Source organism: Macaca fascicularis, chromosome 1, assembly GCF_037993035.2.
Source record: "Macaca fascicularis isolate 582-1 chromosome 1, T2T-MFA8v1.1".
NCBI classification, from domain to species: Eukaryota; Metazoa; Chordata; class Mammalia; order Primates; family Cercopithecidae; genus Macaca; species Macaca fascicularis.
In genome coordinates this window covers 194,392,773-194,415,602 of record NC_088375.1, presented here as the reverse complement: position 1 = coordinate 194,415,602, position 22,830 = coordinate 194,392,773, and the positions used below count along the sequence as shown (strand labels likewise).

General features: G+C 42.0%; 1 protein-coding gene across 11 annotated transcripts; it reads left to right on the top strand.

Moving 5' to 3' along the window:
• Positions 1 to 2,280: 2,280 nt before the first annotated feature.
• Positions 2,281 to 21,200, top strand: ZFP69 (ZFP69 zinc finger protein). 11 transcript variants are annotated; one of them, XM_074011092.1, is made up of 7 exons: positions 2,281 to 2,924; positions 4,051 to 4,515; positions 6,867 to 6,958; positions 13,957 to 14,065; positions 14,165 to 14,291; positions 14,610 to 14,705; positions 19,829 to 21,200. In XM_074011092.1, the coding sequence occupies exons 5-7, from the start codon at positions 14,258 to 14,260 to the stop codon at positions 20,965 to 20,967; spliced, it is 1,269 nt and encodes a 422-aa protein (XP_073867193.1). In that variant the 5' UTR covers positions 2,281 to 2,924; positions 4,051 to 4,515; positions 6,867 to 6,958; positions 13,957 to 14,065; positions 14,165 to 14,257; the 3' UTR covers positions 20,968 to 21,200. The 11 variants fall into 11 exon arrangements, with proteins under 11 accessions (XP_073867193.1, XP_073867190.1, XP_073867164.1 ...); XM_074011089.1 differs by having other exon boundaries at positions 14,607 to 14,705; XM_074011063.1 differs by having other exon boundaries at positions 13,913 to 14,065.
• The last annotated feature ends 1,630 nt before the right edge of the window (positions 21,201 to 22,830 follow it).

Here is a 22,830-nt window from a genome sequence, read left to right as displayed (position 1 = left end):
TGTGTTTTATTTTATTCCTCTTTGAAGTTGAAAAGGACGATTATCATTTTCCTTCTAGGTAAATGCCGTCAGGACAAAAGCAGCTTCCAAGCTGTATTACTTACCTGGATTCTGGCTTTTTTTTTTTTTTTTTTCTGAGACAGGGTCTTGCTCTGTCACCCAGGCTGGAGTGCAGTGGCACGATCATAGCTCACTGCAGCCTCTAGCTCCTGGGTCCAAGTGATCCTCCCATGTCAGCCTCCCAAGTAGTTAGGCCTACAGGTGTGAGCCACTGTGATGGACCTCCTACTATCTTTTCATATGTTAGATGCCTTGTTACGGACTCAACAGACCCATTCACAAGACCCTAACCAATATGACTGTGTTCAGAAATGGGGCCTTTACAGAGGTGATGAAGTTAAGATGAAGTTTAAATGAAGCATTAGGGTGTGCTCTAAGCCAACACACATGAAACTGATGTAAGATAGGCAAGCCAAAATCCGAGCTTAGCCTAGGAGAATTCTTACCTTTGCCGGGGAAAGAATTCAAGGGTGAGTTGGTGGTGTTAGTAATCTTTTATTGAACTGTACTGTTCCTTCTGGAGCAGGGATAACTCATAGGCGGTGCACCCATAGTTGGCAATGTGTGGGCTTTGGGCAACTGTGTTTATATTCACTTATAACCACTTTCAATTACATGCAAATTAAGGAGTAGGTTATTTAGAACTCTCTAGGGAAAGGTTTTAGTTTCCAGGTCATTGCCACAGAAAGGGACGGTGACTTCCAGGTCACTGCCATGGTGCTTGTAAACTGTCTTGGCACTAGTGGGAATATTTTATGATAATGAGCAATGAGGGTGGCTAGGGACCTCTTTCCTCACCATCTGCTGGTTCTTGCAGGTTTTTACACTTCATCCCTTAGCTACCAGGGAAATAAGTCCTGCAGCTCTCCTACCTCAAAACCATGTGAAGACAAAGAAGGTGACCATCTGCAAGCCAAGGGGATAGACCTTAGACAAACCAAACCTGCCCACACTTTATCTTGGATTTCTAGCCTCCAGAACTGTGAGAAATTTCTGTTGTTTTAGCTAATCAGTGATTTCTTTAATGGCAGCCCTAGCAAACTAATAACACGCTTTTAAGAACATTAAAAATATATATTACTGCTGGGCGCAGTGGCTCACGCCTGTAATCCCAGCACTTTGGGAGGCCAAGGTGGGTGGATCACTTGAGGCCAGGAGTTTGAGACCAGCCTAGCCAACATGGTGAAACCCCATCTCTACTAAAAATACAAAAATTAGCCAGGCTTAGTGGCAGGCGTCTGTAATCCCAGTTACTCAGGAGGCTGAGGCAGGGAGAATTGCTTGAACCTGGGAGGTGGAGGTTGCAGTGAGCGGAGATCATGCCACTACACTCCAGCCTGGGGGACAGAGACTCTGTCTCAAGAATAATTATATATATATGCCAGGTGCGGTGGTTCACGCCTGTAATCCCAGCACTTTGGGAGGCCAAGGCGGATCAATCACTTGAGGTCCGCAGTTTGAGACTAGCCTGACCAACATGGAGAAACCCCGTCTCTACTAAAAATACAAAATTAGCTGGGCATGGTGGTGCATGCCTGTAATCCCAGCTACTCCAGAGGCTGAGGCAGGAGAATCGCTTGAATACAGGAGGCGGAGGTTGTGGTGAGCCGACATCAAACCATTGCACTCCAGCCTGGGCAACAAGAGCAAAACTCCGTCTCAAAAAAAAAAAAAAAAAAGTATACACACACACACACACACGCACACACGCGCACACACACACACACACACACACACACTCTAGAATTTTATTTAATTTTATTGTTGTTTTCTACAGTGGGTTGATACAAATATCCTAGCCCACCATCTCCCCACCCTGCTTTCCTTTTCTTCACAGTCTTCACCATCGCCTGGGGTATTATCTATTTATTTTTCTATTTGTTATTGTCAATAATTTCAATGTAATTAAGTTCCAAGAAAGCAGAACTGCATTTTGCTAACTGCTGTATACTCAGGGCCTATAAGAATGTGGGGGTAGATCTTACACGCTCAGGATAGATAACTGAATGAATGAGTTAATGAATGAATGACAGAGAAGGCGCTTCACCGGAAAGCCTGAAGGAGGTCTCCCAAGGACCGCTGTGAGGAAACGTGGGGCGGTGTGGCTGGGTGGCCGATACCCACGGTTCCGGGCGGCCCTCGGGGGCGCACTCCGGCGGCTTCCAGCTTCCGGGTTCGAGGGCGCGCGCTGCTTCCCGGGAGAGGGCGGGCTCCGTGGCCGGCCCCCGTGGGCGGAGCCGGCGTCCGGGGCTCACAACCCGCCGGAAGACGCGCGGGTTGTGGCTGCTGCTGCTGCTGCAGCGGGACCGCGTGGGGTGGGCCCTGGAGCCACCAGAGCTGAAGCTAGAGCGGCCGGCGGTGCTAGCGGCCGGGAGGGCGCGGCCGGAGGGCAGAGGCCAGGCGAGACGCTCGGCTGCGGCCTAAGAGGTCGGGCTGGGTGGGCTTGGCTGCAGCCGCCGGTCCCGTGTAAGGGCAGACAGGAAGGTGTATCCTCGCCCGGGTCTGCAAGACGCCGGCTCAGGGCACACCTGCCATTCCGGCCCTCAAAGCCTCGCTCCTGGGGGCGCGGCTGAGAAAGTCCACCCGCCCGGGCGGACCGCTGATGGGAATTTGGAGCAGAGCCTCGTCCACTCCGGAGGCCGAGGGTCCTCTGGGCTTCCGAAGGAAGCCGACCTCAACACTGGACGCTTTTTGGAGAATGATTGCGTTGAGTGGAGATGTGGTCTGTCTATAAAAGGCTGGGAGGGAACAATATCTGTTACCACTCAGTCCGTCTCTAAGGAGACACTCTACTGCTGAAAACCTCAAGAGCGAGCGCTCCCACGCCCCCATCTCTGGTCCTACCTGGGTCCAAAGCCGATGTGGTGAGTAGGAGTCTGTGTGCAGTCTTTTTAAGTCCGAGGGTGGCATGTCTAGGAGCACTGTGAGGGTGGGGCATCTTCGATATGAAGCTTCTCAGCCATTAACTGTTTCGCAAGTAAGATTCGAAAATTCCTGCACTTTGGTAACAAGACCTTTTATGTATTCAGGGGTGGGATATGTTTCACAAGCTCCAATTTCTAGAACACACGCAGCTCCTGTCTCTGCATATAGTCTCACACACACACACACACAAACCCATAAGTCACATACCCATCCTTCTCCAACAAACTTCAAAAAGTTGGGCCAGCTCCCTTCCCACATAGTTCCGACTGTTCTTGGGGTGCCATATACTTTGGACCTGGTCACGGTGAAAGCACCTGGTTAGATTCTAGGGGTTGGTTGAAATGATGGATTTGAGTTGTTTCCAAGTTTGCCTATTACCACTCTGCAGTAGTCCTTATTATACTACATTTACACCATTTGAAGACATACCCTCTTTCCCAATCTTAACATTTCTGAAACCAAGATGCATCTTCCCAGTGTGGGTCAACGGACCTTACCAGCTGCTGGGCATCTGCGTGGGTGGTGATGTGGCTGTCACTGCTTGCTCATGCCAAAATGCAACTATGTCATTATTATGTCAGTTGACATATTTTGAACTTTAAATTCAGATTTAATTGTTTCTAAAAATCACTTTAAAAACTAATGCTATGATTCAGCAATATAAGAGGTTTATAACAATGTTTATTAAGGGTTTACTGTATGCCTAGCATTGTCTCAACCAACATTACAACTCTATAGAATACAATTATTATCTCCATTTTATAGATTAAGAAACTGAAGCTGAGAGTTGAAGTGTCTTAGAGCTTTTAAGTGCAAGTCTCAGGGTTCTAAGCCAGGCTGTCTGATTTCAAAGCCTGCCTTCTTAAACCCCGTCTGTATCCAGGCAGAAGATGCATGCAGCTTACAAGGAGAGAAGACGAGGCAGGGTCTGTGCATGTTTGTACACCTTTGCATGTTTGTGTGTGTATGTATGGACCTGGAGATGGAGCCACATCCAGGAACATGTATTATATTTATTCCTGCATGGATAACATTTTCTTTTTTTTTTTTTTTGGTATTTTGCAGTTTTAAATATATTTCTGCAGATTCTGGAGTTCTGGAGACAAGTGCTTCTGGATCCCTCTTCCCTTCGCTTTTGCTCCTCTATGGAGACATGAACTCAAACCTAACTAACTGGCTGCCTCCCAAAGAAAGTGCTTGATTTAAAGGGGAGTTTGTTTTCCAGAATTGTTAAAGTCACATCAGCCTCTAGGAACACCCAGGTCCTGGTGCTGCAGGGACACACCAAAGTCCTGAGGGCAAGTGATTGGAATCTGAGCAACACCCCACAGCTGTGAAGCCTCTCATCAGAGCTTCTGGCAGTTTCCTCACCAGAAGTGGACAAGTCCAGTCAGGCAGTCGTCATGCCACAGCAGCTCCTGATCACCCTGCCTACCAAGGCCAGCACCTGGGTGAAGTTGCAACATCCAAAGAAGGCCACGGAGGGGGTGCCGCTGTGGGAGGATGTGACTAAAATGTTTGAAGGAAAGGGTGAGAATGGACTGATGGAGGGGGGAAGAAAGGGATCTCATTTGTGTGGGAAAAGATGGGTACACACTTCATTGAAGTGGAGAGAAAGAGAGAAGGTTCTTTGTGGGTTCATTTCTTGTGGTTTTTGGGAAGGGGACAGCTGTGAGGGAAAATCTTGGGTTCCAGCATGGACTCCTTGTGACACGTGCTTTCAGCTGCTCTCATCACCCATTTTCAGATACTACATGCGGCAGGAAGACAGAACACAAGGTGTTCTCCACCAGTGGTGCCTGAGTGTGGGAATGTGATTCACAGACAGGGGTCTAAGATTTCTGCCCTCCTTAAGTCCTCTAAGGGTTTTCCGGCACAGGTTCCAATGGTTTTCACCCCAACCCAATATTTATCACAAGTATCATTGTTTTCATCTGCTGAGAGGCAGGAATGACATGCCAGATTACTCTCATGTTATCCTGAACTGTGGGAGTGATGCCCCAAAATCACACCTTCTTTAGTGGTCTGGTTAGCAGTAAATAGAAGGATGGAGGAAGTCATGTGTCTCATGTGGTGTTTTAATTCATACATTTAATGCTTTACATTCAGCCAATATTTATTGTTTTAGCCGTGTCAGGCAGGGACTTTGGCTAAGCATCTTAAAAGATGGAAAAATGAATAATTATCTCTAATTCTGATTACCAGTGGATGGAGATAGGCATACACCTCAATCAAAATAATAGAAGTGGCCTAAGAAAAGTCCTTTTGGAACACAAGAGACAGGACACTTTGTTCTGGTTGTAATTTTTTTTTTTTTTTTTGTGACGAAGTCTCACTTTGTCGCCCAGGCAGGAGTATAGTGGCACGATCTCGGCTCACTGCAACTTCTGCCTCCCAGGCTCAAGTGATTCTCCTGCCTCAGCCTCCCGAGCAACTGGGACTACAGGTGCCTGCTACCATGCCTGGCTAATTTTTGCATTTTTTTTTTTTCATATTTGATAGCAGCTTTTTTTCATTGGTTACAAAACCTAAGCCTATATACAAAATTAGGAACACATTTAGATGCCTCTTTTGAAAGAATGTTTTAGTCTTTTTAAACTGAGTTTAAAAAATTAAAACCATGCAATTTTTAAACACTGTTTGGAAAACTTAAAAGTGCAGCAGTATACTTAGTTTCCTTTATCTATGAAATGGTGCAATTCCAATTCAAAACTGGTAAGGTCACAACAAATTGAACCAAGGAAATGCATACAAATGTCTGCACTACTTGATGGTAATGTTTATTGAATGTTAGTTTGTACTTTAAAACATGAGAGGAAATAGGAATCATCACAGTAGAGGCCCAATTTTAATCATAATGTATGCACATTTTAAAAGGTGGTCAGTTAGGTAAGGAAAGTCCAGAAGAAACTAAACTGGAAGGGGTACAATTCACAATATCAAGAAGATTTGGACTTCAAGGGTTTCACCGAAGTTTGTGACCTTAATTACCTTATACGTTGTTATAGTTTTGAGTCACTCTCAATGTCCCTCTTTGTGAACCTTTTCAGGGAGGAGCCACATTGAGTGGGTCTGCAGGCAGTTATAGTTTTTGTTATAGTTTTTGTATTTTTAGTAGAGATGGGGTTTAACCATATTGGCCAGGCTGGTCTTGAACTCCTCACCTCGTGATCCACCTGCCTCAGCCTCCCAAAGTGCTGGGATTACTGGCATGAGCCACTGCGCCTGGCCTGGTTGTATGTATTTAAGAAATTTTCACAGAGCAGGTAACATTGATTTGGGCCTTGAAGAATGTCTTAGGTTTTTTGTGTAGATTTGGGGAAAGGATACAAAAGTGGGTGCCTTGAAGAAAATGGGGAATCTTTAGTTCGACTGAGAATCTTTAGCCTGACTGACTAAGAATGTGGTGGGTTGGTGTGTCCTATGTATAAAGGATGGTAGTGTAGTGGTACCCATTGTTGAGAAAATATGCTTTGGGCAGATTGTAGAGTGCCTTGAAGTCCATGGTGAAGTGTTTGGATTTTTCTTTCTTGTCAGTGGGGAACCTTTGATGATTTTTGAACAAAGGAGTGGCTGTGCTTTTGGACCAGTATTGACCATTGGTAGAGTTTTTTGGAGGGGGAGTGGGATTTAAAGAATTCTCCATTTAAATACTTTGTTCTCTCATACATAGTTTTTGATCATCGGGAAACATGAATGCCCAAGGCAACTTGCGGCAGGTCCTCCTCATTAAAGAGGCTTCAGGCTGCTCTTGAGTCACTCTCAATGTCCCCCTTTGTGAACCTTTTCAGGGAGGAGCCACATTGAGCGGGTCTGCAGGCAGTTTCTCTATTTGGGTGATTTTGGGAGATACAAAGCCCATGGCTCTTTTCCCTCCCCAGCTCTGCTGTCTCAGGATGCTGATGACCTAAAGACCCAGAGAGAAAGTGTAGAGGATGAAGTGACCCCTGGACTCCCGACAGCAGAATCCCACGTGAGTAGGGATTCTGTCTTTTGCAGAGGTGGGAGTGGTGGTGAGGTAGGGTATTAAGACTAACAAATTCAACCTGGGGAGCTCAATGCAAGTTGCCCTTTTACAGAAAATTGGGCTCCAGTGGTGGCAATTTCCCTACTCACAGGGGTCTCCCTCCATGTCACTCTTGTTTCTCACCAACATCTAAATCTAGTATTATGCTACTTTCTATAAAGAAAGTGAAATGAGTGATATAATTCTAGCCCCTAAAAACCAATTGATACCACTTGAGATCTAAGAGAAATCTCAATAAAATACTCAAAATCAAAATAGGTAAGAAGGTTCTGACTTTCTTAGTGATGTACATGTATTACTGTGAACTTGGAGAGGTGACCTTAAGTGTAATATTGAGAACAGAGGTCAAACCAGAACCAAAGGAGAAGTGAGTAGGGAAGAAATAGGCCACACACACAGTACACACATCAGACAGGCTGGGCAGCAAAGCTAGAGTAGCCACTGAGAGCAGCTACAACAGGGTGTCACAAATGGGATAGTCTGTACTGCCTATTGGAAACATAGATGAAATGGAAGAAAAATTGTAGAATAAATGTGAAAGAAAGACTTAAAGAGGAGATCTTATTGGAGGACAGAAGAGTTTTAAGTGAAATGAACTGGAGTTCTGAAATTAGATGGTACAACATCTAATTTCTAGTTACTCAGTGATCTGGGGCAATTACTTTAGCTTTTTTTTTTTTTGAGATGGAGTTTCAAGTTTAAAGTAAAAAGATGAAAAAGCTATACCGTACAAACAATAATTAAAAGAACATTGGAGGTATATATTATATCACGCAAATGGACTTCTGGAAAAGAAATATTACTAGGCAAAAAGGGACATTTCGTAATAATAAGAGGGTCAACAATTCTAAGTGTCTATACACGTGATGACAGAACTTCAAAATAAAGCAAAATTGCCAGAACTAAAGAGAGAGAGAGACAAAATCACAATAATTAGAAACTTTAACACTCCTCTCTCAGTAATTGATGAGTAGACAAAAACTCATCAAGGATACAGAAGATTTGAACAACACTATCAACCAATTTAACCTAATTAACACTTATGGAAGGAACACTACGCCTAACAACTACAGACCATATATTCTTTTTAAAAAATAGAGATATCATTTTAAAATGAGATCTGGGAGTGGGGTGGAATCAACTGATGGATCGACTCGGCATGGAGTGGAATACTGATTAAAAAGGGGCATGAGGGAACGTTCTGAGATGGTGGAAATGTTCTCTATCTTGATTTGATTACATGATGTTACGTATGTCAAAGTCAAACCGTACACCTTTTTTAATTTTTTTTTTTTTTTGTAGAGACTGAATCTCACTTTGTAGCTCTGACTGCAGTGCAGTGGTACAATCATAGCTCACTGCAACCTCAAACTCCTGGGCTTGAGCAGTTCTCCTGCCTAAGCCTCCCAAGTAGCTAGGACTACAGGAACATGCCACCATACTCTGCCAATTAAAAAAATGACACAAAAAAATAGGGTCTCACTATGTTGCCCAACTGGTCTCAAACTCTTGAGCTCAAGCAATCCTTCTGCCTCAGCCTCCCAAAGTGCTGGGATTACAGATAAGCCCACTGCACCCAGCCCAAACTATACACTTTCTTAGTGTATTTTCCTGTATGTAAATTGTATTTCAGTTTTAAAAAATGTAATCCTTTAATCCCATCAGTTTATGATAAATGTAAGAAGTGAAAAATTCCAGATGGAAGAATGTAGCGATAACTCTTTAGACTATTGTCGTTACTTCTTCCATATTACTATAAATAAAGCTGCAATATATTCCAATCCTAGATGGCAGATATTAGCATTTGAACTTCTTATTTGAGGAAACTGAGATTGTAAAAAGCTAAAGTGGCTGGGTGTGGTGGCTCACACAGGTTCCAGCACTTTGGGAGCCAGGCGGGCAGATCACCTGAGGTCAGGAGTTTGAGACCAGCCTGGCCAACATGGAGAAACCCCGTCTCTACTAAAAATACAAAATTAGCTGGACGTGGTGGCGTGTGCCTGTAATCCCAGCTACTCGGGAGGCTGAGGCAGGAGAATCACTTGAACCCGGGAGGTGGAGGTTGCATGAGCCAAGATTGCGCCACTGCACTCCAGCCTGGGCAACAAGAGCAAAACTCCGTCTCAAAAAAAATAATAATAAAATAAAATAAAAAATAAAGCAATCCGTATGGTTGGGTCTAAGTGTATACTTTTGTTTTTGTTTGCTATTTATCCTATCTAGCCTTTGTTTTTATGTTTCTCTTTTCCTGCCTTCTTATTTTTTGTTTGGTTTTGTTTTTTTAAAGACAGAGTCTCACTCTGTCACCCAGGCTGGAGTGCAGTGGTGTGACCTCGGTTCACTACAACCTCCGCCTCCTGGGTTCAAGTGATTCTCCTGCCTCAGCCTCCTGAGTAGCTGAGATTATAGGCGCCTACCACAACGCCCAGCTAATTTTGTATTTTTAGTAGAGATGGGGTTTCACCATGTTGGCTAGGCTGGTCTCAAACTCCTAACCTCAAGTTACCTGCCCACCTCAGCCTCCGAGAGTGCTGGAATTACAGGTGTGAGCGACTGTGCCCAGCCTTTTTCTGCCTTCTTTTGCATTGAATCATTTTTCAGTATTCCATTTTATGTCCTCTAATGACCTTTAAGCTACAGTTCTTTGAGTTTTTTTTTTTTTAATTGAGACAGAATCTTGCTTTGTCACCCAGGCTGGAGTGCAGTGGCACGATCTCAGCTCATTGCAACCTCTGCATCCTGGGTTCAAGCAATTCTCCTGCCTCAGCCTCCTGAGTAGGTGGGACTACAGGTGCATGCCACCACACCTGCCTAATTTTTTTTTTTTTTTGTATTTTTAGCAGAGATGTGATTTCACTGTGCTAGCCAGAATGGTCTCGATCTCCTGACCTCGTGATCTGCCTGCCTTGCCCTCCCAAAATGCTGAGATTATAGGCATGAGCCACCCCGCCCGGCCTGCTTTCTGGTTTTTTGTTTTTTGTTTTGTTTTGTTTTTTTGAGACAGAGTTTCACTCTTGTTGCCCAAGCTGGAGTATAGTGGCATGATCTCAGCTCACTGCAACCTCCACCTTCCGGGTTCAAGCGATTCTCCTGCCTCAGCCTCTTGAGTAGCTGGGATTATAAGCTCCCACCACCATGCCCAGCTAATTTTTGTATTTTTAGTAGAGACGAGGTTTCTCCATGGTGGCCAGGCTGGTCTCAAACTCCTGACCTAAGGTGATGCATCCACCTTGGCCTCCCAGAGTACTGGGATTACAGGCTGAACCACTGAGTCTGGCCAGTTCTTTGATTTGTTTTTAGTGGTTGCTCTAACAACCACTAAAAACAGTCATATATGCGAAGCCATATAATATTAATTCAAAGTAACTGTGGAATGTTACACATTGTATTTAACATTACACATGTTACAAAAGTAACATTCCACAGTTACTTTGAATTAATGTTTTATGGCTTCACATATGATATGAAAGACTTACATTATATTTTCATATACTCTTTCCCACTCTTAGCATTTTGTCAATATACATTTTGTTTTACGTGTAAAAACACCACAGTACATTGTTCTTAGTTTTGCTTTTAATAGTAAACTGTCTTATAACAAACTATGAACATGGAAAAAACCACATCTTTCGTATTTGCCCTTATATTTATCCATTTAGGCACTCTTCCTTTTTTCCTTTCATTCCAGGTTTCTATCTTGTATTATTTCCCTTCAGCTTAAAGAACTTTGTTTAGCATTTCTTATAATGTGGGTGTTCTAGTGACAAATTCTCACAACTTTCATTGATCTAAACATTTCTTTATATTCCTATTTGAGGATCTTATTGGATAAATAATTCTAGGTTGACTGCTTTTTCTTTAAGTACTTTAACAATGTTCCATTATCTTTTAGATTGTATTATCTGTGATGAGAAGGCAGCTGTTATTCTGTTTATGTGATGTATCTGTTTTTTTTCTTTTTCGTTTTCTTTTTTTTTTTTTTAAGACAGAGTCTTGCTCTGTCGCCCAAGCTGGAGTGCAGTGGCGCGATCTCGGCTCACTGCAAGCTCCGCCTCCCGGGTTCATGCCGTTCTCCTGCCTCAGCCTCCCGAGTAGCTGGGACTACAGGCGCCCGCCACCACGCCCGGCTAATTGTTTGTATTTTTAGTAGAGACAGGGTTTCACCATGTTAGCCAGGATGGTCTCAATCTCCTGACCTCGTGATCTGCCCGCCTCAGTCTCCCGAAGTGCTGGGATTACAGGTGTGAGCCACCACACCTGGCCAATGTGTCTGTTTTATACCAACTTTTATCTGATGTGCATAGGTGTGATTTGTTGTTGTTGTTGTTGTTGTTTTTTGAGACGAGTCTTGCTCTGTCATCCAGGCAGGAGTGCAGTGGCATGATCTTGGCCCACTGCAACCTTCACCTCCCGGGTTCAAGCAATCCTCTCACATCAGCTTCTCAAGTAGCTAGGACACACCCAGGCTTATTTAAAAAAAATTTTTTTTTATTTTTTTTTTGTTTTTAGTAGAGATGGGGTTTCACCACGTTGGCCACGCTGGTCTCAAACTCCTGACCTCAAGTGATCTGCCGTCATGGCCTCCCGAAGTGCTGGGATTACAGGCATGAGCCACAGTGCCTTGCTGTGATTTTCTTTTGAGTTTATCCTTTTTAGGGTTTGCTGAGCTTCTTGGATCTGTGGGTTGATTTTTTTCCCATTAGTTTGGAAAATCTTCAGCCATTATGTTTCAAATATTTTTTCTACCTATTCTGTTTTCTGAGATTGCTCTTTCTCCCTCCCTTCCTTCTTGCTTTCTTCCCTTCCTCTCTCCTTCCCTCCCTCCCTCCCTCCTCTACCTCTCAGGCTTAAGCAATCCTCCTACCTCAGCCTCCTGAGCTCCTGAGTAGTTGGGGCTGCAGGTGTGTGCCACCATGCCTGACTAATTTTTGTATTTTTTTGTAGAGATAGGGTCTTCCTATGTTGCCTAGGCTGGTCTCAAACTCCTGAGCTAAAGCAATCCTCCTGCCTTGGCCTTACGAAGTGCTGGGATTACAGGCATGAGCCACCCCACCTAGCCCTGAGATTCTAATTGCATGTATAATAGACCACTTGATATTATCCCACATATTTTTTTCCTCTTGGTACTCTAGTTTGAATAATATTTATTGACCCATCTTAAGTTTCACTGAGCACTGATCTTATCTTCATCATGGTCTAATCTACTTTAAGCCCATCCAATGAATTTTGTAGATACTGTATTTTTCACTTGTAGAATTTTCATTTACAGTTGATTCTTTTTTTATTTTTTATTTTTTTTTTGAGATGGAGTCTTGCTCTGTTGCCAGGCTGGAGTGCAGTAGCCAGATCTCGGCTCACTGCATCCTCTGCCTCCCAGGTTCAAGCGATTCTCCTGCCTCAGCCTTCCGAGTAGCTGGGACTACAGGCATGCACCACCACGCCCAGCTAATTTTTGTATTTTTAGTAGAGACGGGGTTTCACCATGTTGGCCAGGATGGTCTTAATCTCTTGACCTCGTGATCTGCCCGTGTCAGCCTCCCAAAGTGCTGGGATTACAGGCGTGAGCCACCACACCCGGCCTAGAGTTGATTCTTGAGCAGCGCAGATTTGAACTGTGCAGGTCCACCTCTATACAGACTTTTTTCAATAAATATATTGAAACATTTTTTGGAGATTTGTGACAATTTGGAAAAACTTGCAGATGGACCGTGTAGTCTAGGAGTATCGAAAAAATTAAGAAAAAGTTAGGTATGTTATGAATACATAAAATATATGTATATACTAGTCTATTTTATTTACTACCATAACAGATACACGTATCTATTATAAAAAGTTTAAAATTTTCAAAACTTGTATGCACAGACTATTCTTGGTGCCATTCGCAGTTGAGAGAAATGTAAACAAATGTAAAGATGCAGTATTAAATCACTACTGCATAAAATAAACTATAGTGCACATATTGCATTACTATGATAATTTTATAGCTATCTCCTGTGGCTATTGTAGTGAGCTCAGGTGTTTCAAGTATCTACTTAAAATTCAGTGTGATGCTAAGCATCTCTGCATTAGCACTTCATCTCTCCAGAAATTGCTTATCACAGTAAAAAGTCATCTCTCGGCCAGGCATAGTGTCTCATGCCTGTAATCCCAACACTTAGAGGGGCCAAGGCAGGAGTGTAGGTGTATATACATACATATATGTGTGTGTTTTGTATGTATATACACACCCCCCCCCCCACACACACACACATATAGTTTCTTCATTTGTTTTGGTTTGTTCTATTTCCAAACCCTTTCGTCTCTCTGGTGGTTAAGGTGAGGGGCTCCTCCTAGAGCTGTGGCTGAACTCTGGCTGTCACACAGCTTTTTGATTGAGTATACTTCTAATTAGCCCATGCCACCAATGCTGAGGGCTTTCCTTTTTATCTTTTTAGCATTTGAGCTAGGAAGGGATTAGACTGCAGTTCCAGACAGTTTTGTTCCTTTTTACATTAAACTCCAGCAGGGCCTCAGAATTCAAGCTCAGTAAGAATGCATAGGTCTTTGTGACAATAAGTGTGCGAGGTGGTGGGGGAACCTCTATCCCCATCCCACCCTGTTCCTCATCTCCACCTCTCTGATTTCATCTCCTTCCACTCTCTCATCAACCAGGCTACCTCTAGCCATGCTGTTCACTTTCCTGTTCCTCAAGCCAAAGATGCTCTCACCTTAGGTCCTTTGCACCTGCCCAGGATGCTTTTCTCTCAGATTTCCATGTGGTTCTCTCTTTTACTGAATTTATGTCTCTGGTCAAATATCACCCTTTTAGAGAGCCTTCCCCAACCACTTTACATAAAAGATTATCCTACCCTCACTCTGGTTCTCCCAATGTCTCTTATTCTGCTTAATTTTTTTTCTTAGGCATGTATCACCATCTGTCTTTCTATATGTTACATTATTTATAGTAATCTCCAGATTAAAGATCCAGACAGACTACAGTTCCAGACAGTTTTGTTGATCAGATTTGGAGATCAAAGGATCTCCAAACAGATCCAGAGAAGGCTCCTGATAAAAGTAAGTTTAGAATCTCTCAGAATTTAGAATACCATCAGAACTCCTTGGAACTTAACAGAAGTGGTCTCCAGCTAAACAGAAATGTGTTTGATGTTCTAGGAATTGTTGACTTTCAAGGACATATCTGTTGACTTCACCCAGGAAGAGTGGGGGCAGTTGGCTCCTGCTTATCAGAATCTGTACCGAGAGGTGATGCTGGAGAACTACAGCAACTTGGTGTCAGTGGGTAAGACTTGGCTATCCATGTATCCAGAAACCCACCCATTACAGGAGAGTCATTATTTTAAATTGTTGATGTGTGGATTCCTTGAGGCTTGATTTTTGGTTCTGTATTAAAGATGTCTTATTCCCTTCGAAAACGTAGTGAGGGCATATCCGATTTGACTTTCTTGGGGAACAACTTTACTACACAGAGTTAGAATAGAAAGACCCACCCCTTTTCACTTGTGGAGGCCCTGAATACCAGAAGACTTGAACAAAACTCTGGGGATGGTTCTTAGACATCAGCATAAACATTCACACTCTTTTTTTACTACATAAGCAGGATATCAACTTTCCAAACCTAGTGTGATATCCCAATTAGAGAAAGGAGAAGAGCCATGGATGGCAGAGAAAGAAGGCCCAGGAGATCCCAGTTCAGGTGAGACCAAGTGTGTTAGTCTGTTTTTGTGTTGCTATAAAGGGATACCTGAGACTCCATAATTTATAAAGAAAAGTTTAATTGGATGGTTCTGCAGGCTGTACAGGAAGCATGGCGCTGGCATCTGCTCCTGGTGAGGGCCTCAGGAAGCTTACAATCACGGTGAAAGGCATATTACATGGTGGGAGCTGGAGCATAAGAGTGAAGGAGGAGGTGCCAGGCTCTTTTTCTTTTTCTTTTTCCTTCTTTCTTTCTTTCTTTTTTTTTTTTTTTTTTAGACAGAGTCTCGCACTGTTGCCAGGCTGGAGTACAGTGGTGCAATCTTGGCTCACTGCAACCTCTGCCTCTGGGGTTCAAGCGATTCTCCTGCCTCAGCCTCCCGAGTACCTGGGACTACAGTTACGCGCCACCACGCTCAGCTAATTTTTGTATTTTTAGTAGAAATGGGGTTTCACTGTGTTAGCCAGGATGGTCTCAATCTCAACCTTGTGATCCACCCGCCTCGGCCTTCCAAAGTGCTGGGATTTCAGGCATGAGCCACCGTGCCCAGCCGGTGCCAGGCTTTTTAAACAACCAGATCTCATGTGAACTCAGAGTGAGAACTCACTCATTACCATGGGGAGGACACTCATTCGTGAATGATCCACCCCCATGACCCAACACCTCCCACCAGGCCCCACCTCCAACACTGGGGATCACATTTCACCATGAGATTTGAAGGGGATAAATATTCAAACCAAATCACCAAGGCAGATGGAATTTTAATATATAGGTCAGAGTGCTCAAAGCCTCGGCTGTGGGGACGGCTCAGACCACTGTACGGAGCCTCCAGTAAACTAATATCACCCCTCCCTTCCTTACCCCTTTGCTTCACTGAGCCCTTGCAAAAGTCTCTCTGGAGTTGGAGGAAAGAGCAGTCTTGTCCTCATTAAGGTTGAGCTTGATTTTCCCTTTCTCCAGTATCCTAAGGGCTGCCGATCTAAAGCTTTCTCTAAGCAGTCAGATGTATGTGGTATTTTCACAGAAAATCAATCTCTTTTCATTGCATTGTACAAATCGTTAATTTTCCTACACTCCATTTTTACTTTTTGCCAATGTTCATTTTACAATTCCAGCTTCAATTCTCATTCTCTTTTTAACTTACATATCTTAAGTTTTTGTAACAGCTACTTCATGAAAACTCCTGTAAGAGAAATTACCAAAGGATTCCTTCTCACCAAATCTTGTGGTCCCTAACAATCTCCTCAAACTTTGCTTTTTATTGTGAAATATTTTAGACTTTCAGAAAGGCATAGAAAACATTATAACACATTTATGTGTAGCTTCCACCTAGACTAAGAAATGAAACAGAGTTGAAGCTCCACTGTCCCCCTTACACCTTTTGAAATAACCACTCTGCATTGAAATATCATTCCCATGTCTTCATGCTTTTATTGCATGTATAATGTAGTAAAAGCAGTCCATGTATATTAGTGTATACATATTAAACAATATATAGCATTGTTTTGTATGTTCTTTTTCTTTAAATAAATGGTGTATATACGTCTTCCTTTTGCTTTTCTCATTCAACCCTGGTGATATTCCTCAGTATGTTATTCTAGTTCATTCATTTCCATTGAGTTAATAAGCCACAATTTTCTTATTTATTTTCCTGTTGATAGACATTTACATTGTTTCCAAATTTGGGAGTTACAGATATTCTGCAGCAAAACTTTGTGTCCATAACTTCTTGTATACATAACGCAAGTGTTTCTCTAAGATAGTTGGTAGAAGCAAAATTGTTGGGTTGTAGAATATATGCACTTTCCTTTTGCTGGGTATTACCAATTTGCTCTTCAAAGCAGTTACACCAGTTTATTCTCCCATTAACAGGGCTTGAGAGTTTCCATAACTCAGCATCTTTGTCAACATTTGTTATTGCCAAACTTTAAGATTTTTGTAAATTCATTGGGTTATGGTATCTTGTTTCTTTCATTTTCCTGACTACTAGTGAAAGGAAGTATATTTCTCATGTTCATTGACCATCCATCCATCTCTTCTTCTGTCCTTACTCTAATGCCAGGCTCTTCTGTTAATTACCTGTTTATATCCCATGCCAATGTTTCTATAATCTTTTTTCTTATTGATTTGTAGAAAAAAATATATGTGTGTGTGTGTGTGTGTGTGTGTGTGTGTGTATTCATTCTGGATAATCTTGATAGCTTTATGTTTTGCAAATGTTTACCCTAGGTCAGTGGCCCATCTTTGACTTTTCAAAATTAGTGTCTTTTGATAGATGTGAGTTTCTCAATTTAATGTTACTGAATTTATCAGGTTTTTCTTTATTGTTTGTGCTTTTTGTTTAAGAAACCATTTTATGCCTTGTTATTCTCCTTTTTTGTAAACTTTAAAAAAAATTGTTTTTAGAGACTGGGTCTTGCTGTGTTGCCCAAGCTAGCCTCGAAGTCCTGGGCTCAAGTGATTCTTCTGCCTCACCCTCTTTAGTAGGTGGGACTACAGGTGCATGCTGCTGTGCCCTGCTATCCTCCATTTTATCATATACGTGTATCATACATATATGTTTCTACATATTCCTATATTTTCAAAGTTTTGCTTTTCACATTTAGGTTTAATTCATCTGGAATTTATTTTATATAAATACATTTGTATGTATGAGGTGGAAATCTGATTAACTTTTTCCACATGGATAATCAGTCCAGGAATAGTTAATGTGCTGTGTCACCTGTCAAGTTTCTTCATATGTTTGGGTCTATTTCTGTTTTGCATATTCTTTTTCTATTGTGTTTCTCTCTTTATGTTGTTTTATTATTTTGTTTTTCTGTCCTTACTCTAATGCCAGGGTATCTTAAAAACTTTCATAGTGAGACTTAATATGTGGTAGAGGTAGTTCACCCACCTTGTTCTTTAAAATTGTTCTGTTTATTCTTGGTTCCTTGTTGTTCTATTTGAATTATGTAATCAGAGCATCAAATCACACCCACAGATACTCTGCTGGCATTTTGATTGGAATAGAATTGAATTTCTAGATCAATTTGGGGGAGTTAACATTGTTGTGCTATCGAATCCTCCTGTCCAGGAATATGATATAGCACTCCGTTTATTGATATTTCCTAATTTTTTTCGGTAACATTTCAGGATTTTCTCTTGTACGTATTGTACATTTTTTGTTAGATTGATTCTGAAAATCTTACATTTTGTTGCTATTGTAGGTGGTATTTTTTTTCCTTTTCTTTTCCCCAAGCCTCAGTCGTGAACAGGTATATTTTTAAAAATTATGTTAGGCCGGGCGCAGTGGCTCAAGCCTGTAATCCCAGCACTTTGGGAGGCCGAGACGGGCAGATCACAAGGTCAGAAGATCGAGACCATCCTGGCGAACACGATGAAACCCCGTCTCTACTAAAAATACATAAAAAACTAGCCGGGCGAGGTGGCGGGCGCCTGTAGTCCCAGCTACTCGGGAGGCTGAGGCAGGAGAATGGCATAAACCCGGGAGGCGGAGCTTGCAGTGAGCTGAGATCTGGCCACTGCACTCCAGCCTGGGCGACAGAGCGAGACTCCGTCTCAAAAAAAAAAAAGGAAAAAAAAAATTATGTTGCTGGCCAGGTGTGGTGGCTCATGCCTATAATCCCAGCACTTTGGGATGCCAAGGCGGGCAGATCACCTGAGGTCAGGAGTTCGAGACCAGCCTGACCAACATGGTGAAGCCCCGTCTCTACTAAAAATACAAAATTAGCCAGGTGTGGTGGTGCATGCCTGTAATCCCAGCTACTCGGGAGGCTGAGGTAGAAGAATCACTTGAACCCAGGGTGTGGAGGTTGCCGTAAGCCAAGATCGTGCCATTGCACTCCAGCCTGGGCAACTAGAGCGAAACTCCGTCTCCAAAAAAAAAAAAAAAATTATGTTGCTGGTATGTAATAACAAACTTGATTTTGAATATTGACCTTTTATGCAGCCACCTTGTTTTATTCTGTTATTAATCCAATCATTGTTTGTGTATTTTCCTGGGTTTTCTCTTCCTCAACTTACAATAATGAAAATAACAATAAAAGCTACCATGAATGTTCTTTCCCAGCCTCTGGATGAAATCTCAAAGAGTTCCATTGATGATCCCATTCCTTTAAATAACAAGAACAGTCTTGACTTTAGTAAAATGCCTATTTAGTTCAGTGCAATAATAAAAACTCCTAACTTCATTCAAAACGAAATCCTCTCTTCTTCCCCACTTGCTTGAGACTCTCTCATGCTCGGATACTGAATTAGGGAGGGATGCATAAATGGCTTCTTTTCTTTTCCCCTATCTTCTTTTCCTCCTCTCCTATTCAAGACCAGAATCAGGGACCTGCAGAGTGTAGATATTATTAGACATTATTATTGTCTGTCGTCATTTAGAATTTGACATTTTGAATTGCTAATGATCCATCTGTGTTGGCTAAAAAATCTTATAAGAAATTATACCTTTCAGGAATACATACAGACCTGTCAGTTGAAATATTAGTAATGGTGCAACAAATTGATCAAGTAAAAATCTTAAAGGGATTTTCCTAGAACCTAGCAGCAGTCTGGGTTTCTTACAAGTCTCCTTTGTATAAGTAATACTTTCATGAACATATTAGTAACCATAGAAAGAAATATATATACCCACACACACACACACACACGTTTCAATGAAAGACAGCATAATGTTCTTGTGTATATTCTTAGCTCAAACCGTATTTTTTGAACTATAATGTCTCCTGCTGCTGCCAGAGTGGGGAGGGAAACATCTTTTTATCTTTCTGAGATTGTTTTCCAAAAGTAGTTGTCAATTAAAATATTTATATTCTTTAGTCATAGCTCTGAAATTTTATTACTTAGTATTATTAGAGCAGGACTAAAAGACTCAAATATATATATTTATAAATTTTATATATATATAAATTTATATATATATAAATATATATGTAATATGACACTTTTAACCTGTTCACTGTTTCTTAATTTGCTTTCCCATTACCTCTTCAAGCAGCATAATCATATTTCAATATAGTCAAAATCTCATGCACTTATCCATATTGTTGTCTAAATCTCTGTTCCATAACCACTACAGTAATTGGTTTTTCAAAGCTTTTTTTCATTTCTTTCAGACTTGAAGAGTAAAATGGAAACCATTGAGTCAAGTGCAAAGAGTGCCATTTCACAGGAGCGCTTATATCATGGCATTATGATGGAGAGGTTCATGAGAGATGATATCATTTATTCCACATTGAGAAAAGCCTCCACATATGATGATGTCTTAGAAAGGCACCAGGAAACTTGTGTGAGAGATGTGAGACAAGCCATCTTGACCCATAAGAAGAGAGTCCAAGAAACTAACAAATTTGGGGAAAATATAATGATGCGTTCAAATGTTGTTATTGAACAGAGGCACCATAAATATGATACACCTACAAAGCGGAACACATACAAATTAGATTTGATTAATCATCCAACAAGTTACATAAGAACAAAAACCTATGAATGTAATATATGTGAAAAAATCTTCAAACAACCTATTCACCTTACTGAACATATGAGAATTCATACTGGTGAGAAACCTTTCAGATGTAAGGAATGTGGACGGGCCTTTAGTCAAAGTGCATCCCTCAGTACACACCAGAGAATCCATACTGGTGAGAAACCCTTTGAATGTGAGGAATGTGGGAAAGCCTTCAGACATCGCTCATCACTTAATCAGCATCATAGAACTCACACTGGGGAGAAACCCTATGTATGTGATAAATGTCAGAAAGCTTTCAGCCAGAACATTAGCTTGGTTCAACATTTGAGGACTCATTCTGGAGAGAAACCCTTTACTTGCAATGAATGTGGGAAAACCTTTAGACAGATTAGACACCTTAGTGAACATATAAGAATTCATACTGGGGAGAAGCCCTACGCATGCACTGCATGTTGTAAAACCTTTAGTCATAGAGCATATCTAACACATCACCAGAGGATCCATACTGGGGAGAGACCCTACAAATGTAAAGAATGTGGAAAAGCCTTTAGGCAGAGGATACACCTTAGCAACCATAAAACTGTTCATACGGGAGTGAAAGCATATGAATGCAATCGCTGTGGAAAAGCCTATAGGCATGATTCATCCTTTAAAAAACATCAGAGACATCACACTGGAGAAAAACCTTATGAATGTAACGAATGTGGAAAAGCCTTCAGCTATAACTCATCACTTAGTCGACACCATGAAATACACAGGAGGAATGCCTTCCGAAATAATGTGTAAAAACAGGTATTTGACATGAGAACAAAAGCCAAGTGTAAATTGGTGATTTAGAATGCTTTAAAATTTCAGGACTCAAATGTGAGGAATTGGTGTAATGATGCCAACTTTTAATTTTTCCCATTGTAAATAAACATTACATTGACAGGTACTGACTACTAACACTTCTATAAAAAGTACTTAAGATTAAAATCTGGTCCTTCAAATTAAATGAATTCAGCATTATGAAAAATTAACAACATAGTTTTTTTCTGATTTCACGGTGGATTAAATTATTCTTCATGGGTATTCATGATTTGCAGACCAGCATTTGGGAACTATAACTTAAAATATCACCAACCCTACTTTTTTTAATTAAAATTTTATTTTTTTGGCCAGGCATAGTGGCTTGTGCCTGTAATCCCAGCACTTTGGGAGGTCAAGGAAGGAGGATCACTTGCCAGAAGTCAAGACCAGCCTAGACAACACAGCAAGACCCATCTCTGCAAAAAAGTTTTTAAAAAATTAGCCAGGCATGGTAGCATGTGCCTGTAGTCCTAGCTGCGCAGGAGGCTGAAGCAGAGGGATCACTTGAGCCCAGGAGTTGAAGGTTGCAATGAGCTGTGATCACACCACCGCATTTCAGGTGGGCAACAGAGTGAGACTCTGTTTCTGCAAAAAAGAATAAAATAATACTTTTTAATGGAGAAAACTTTCACATGGTATAAAGTCCAGAAGGTGGAAACAATTGTATACAGCGAAAAGCCTCCTTCCTGTATTTCCTACCATTGATTTCTGCATAGAGGCAACCATTTTAAATAATTTTTTGTGTATCCAGCTTTTTAAAATTTATGTCCAAGAGAATACAAATACACAGTTTTCCTTTGTCTTTTTGTTGTTGTTTGTTTGTTTTGAGATGGAGTCTCACTCTGTTGCCCAGGCTGGAGTGCGGTGGCACTGTGTCAGCTCACTGCAGCCTCCGCCTCCAGGGTTCAAGCAGTTCCCTGCCTCAGCTTCCCAAGTAGCTAGGATTACAGGCACCCGCCACCACGCCTGGCTAATTTTTGTATTTTTAGTAGAGACAGAGTGTCACCATGCTGGCCAGACTGGTCTTGAACTCCTGACCTCAGGCGATCTGCCCACCTCAGCCTCCCAAAGTGCTAGGATTACAGGCGTGAGCCACCATGCCTGGCCTCCTTTGTCTTTTTAAGCAGAAATGGCCACCTCCTATACAGACACATCTGCAAGTTACTTTTTTTTTTTTTTTTTTTTGAGACAGAGTCTCACTCTGTCACCCAGCTGGAGTGCAGTGGTGTGATCTCAGCTCACTGCAACCTCCACCTCCCAGGTTCAAGGGATTCTCCTACCTGAGCCTCCTGAGTAGCTGGGATTACAGGTGCATACCACCACACCCAGCTGATTTTTGTATTTTTCAGTAGAGATGGGGTTTCACCATGTTGGCCAGGCTGGTCTAAAATTCCTGACCTCAGGTGATCCACCCACCTAGGCCTCCCAAAGTGCTGGGATTACAGGCGTGAGCCACTGCGCCCAGTCTACATGTTACTTTTATTACATGATAATATAGGCCAGTTGCAGTGGCTCATGCCTGTAATTCCAGCAATTTGGGAGGCCAAGACAGAAGGATTGCTTGAGCCCAGGAGTTTGAGACCACCCTGGGCAACATAGTGATACCCGGTCTCTAGAAAAAATTTAAAAATTAGTTGGGTGTGGTGGTGGCACTCGCCTGTGCTCCAGCTACTTGGGAGGGTGAGGTAGAGGTTTGCTTAAGCCTGGGAGATCGAGGCTGCAGTCAGCCATGATCATACCTCTGCACTCCAGCCTGAGCAACAGAGTGAGACTCTGTCTCAAAAACAAAAACCAAACAAC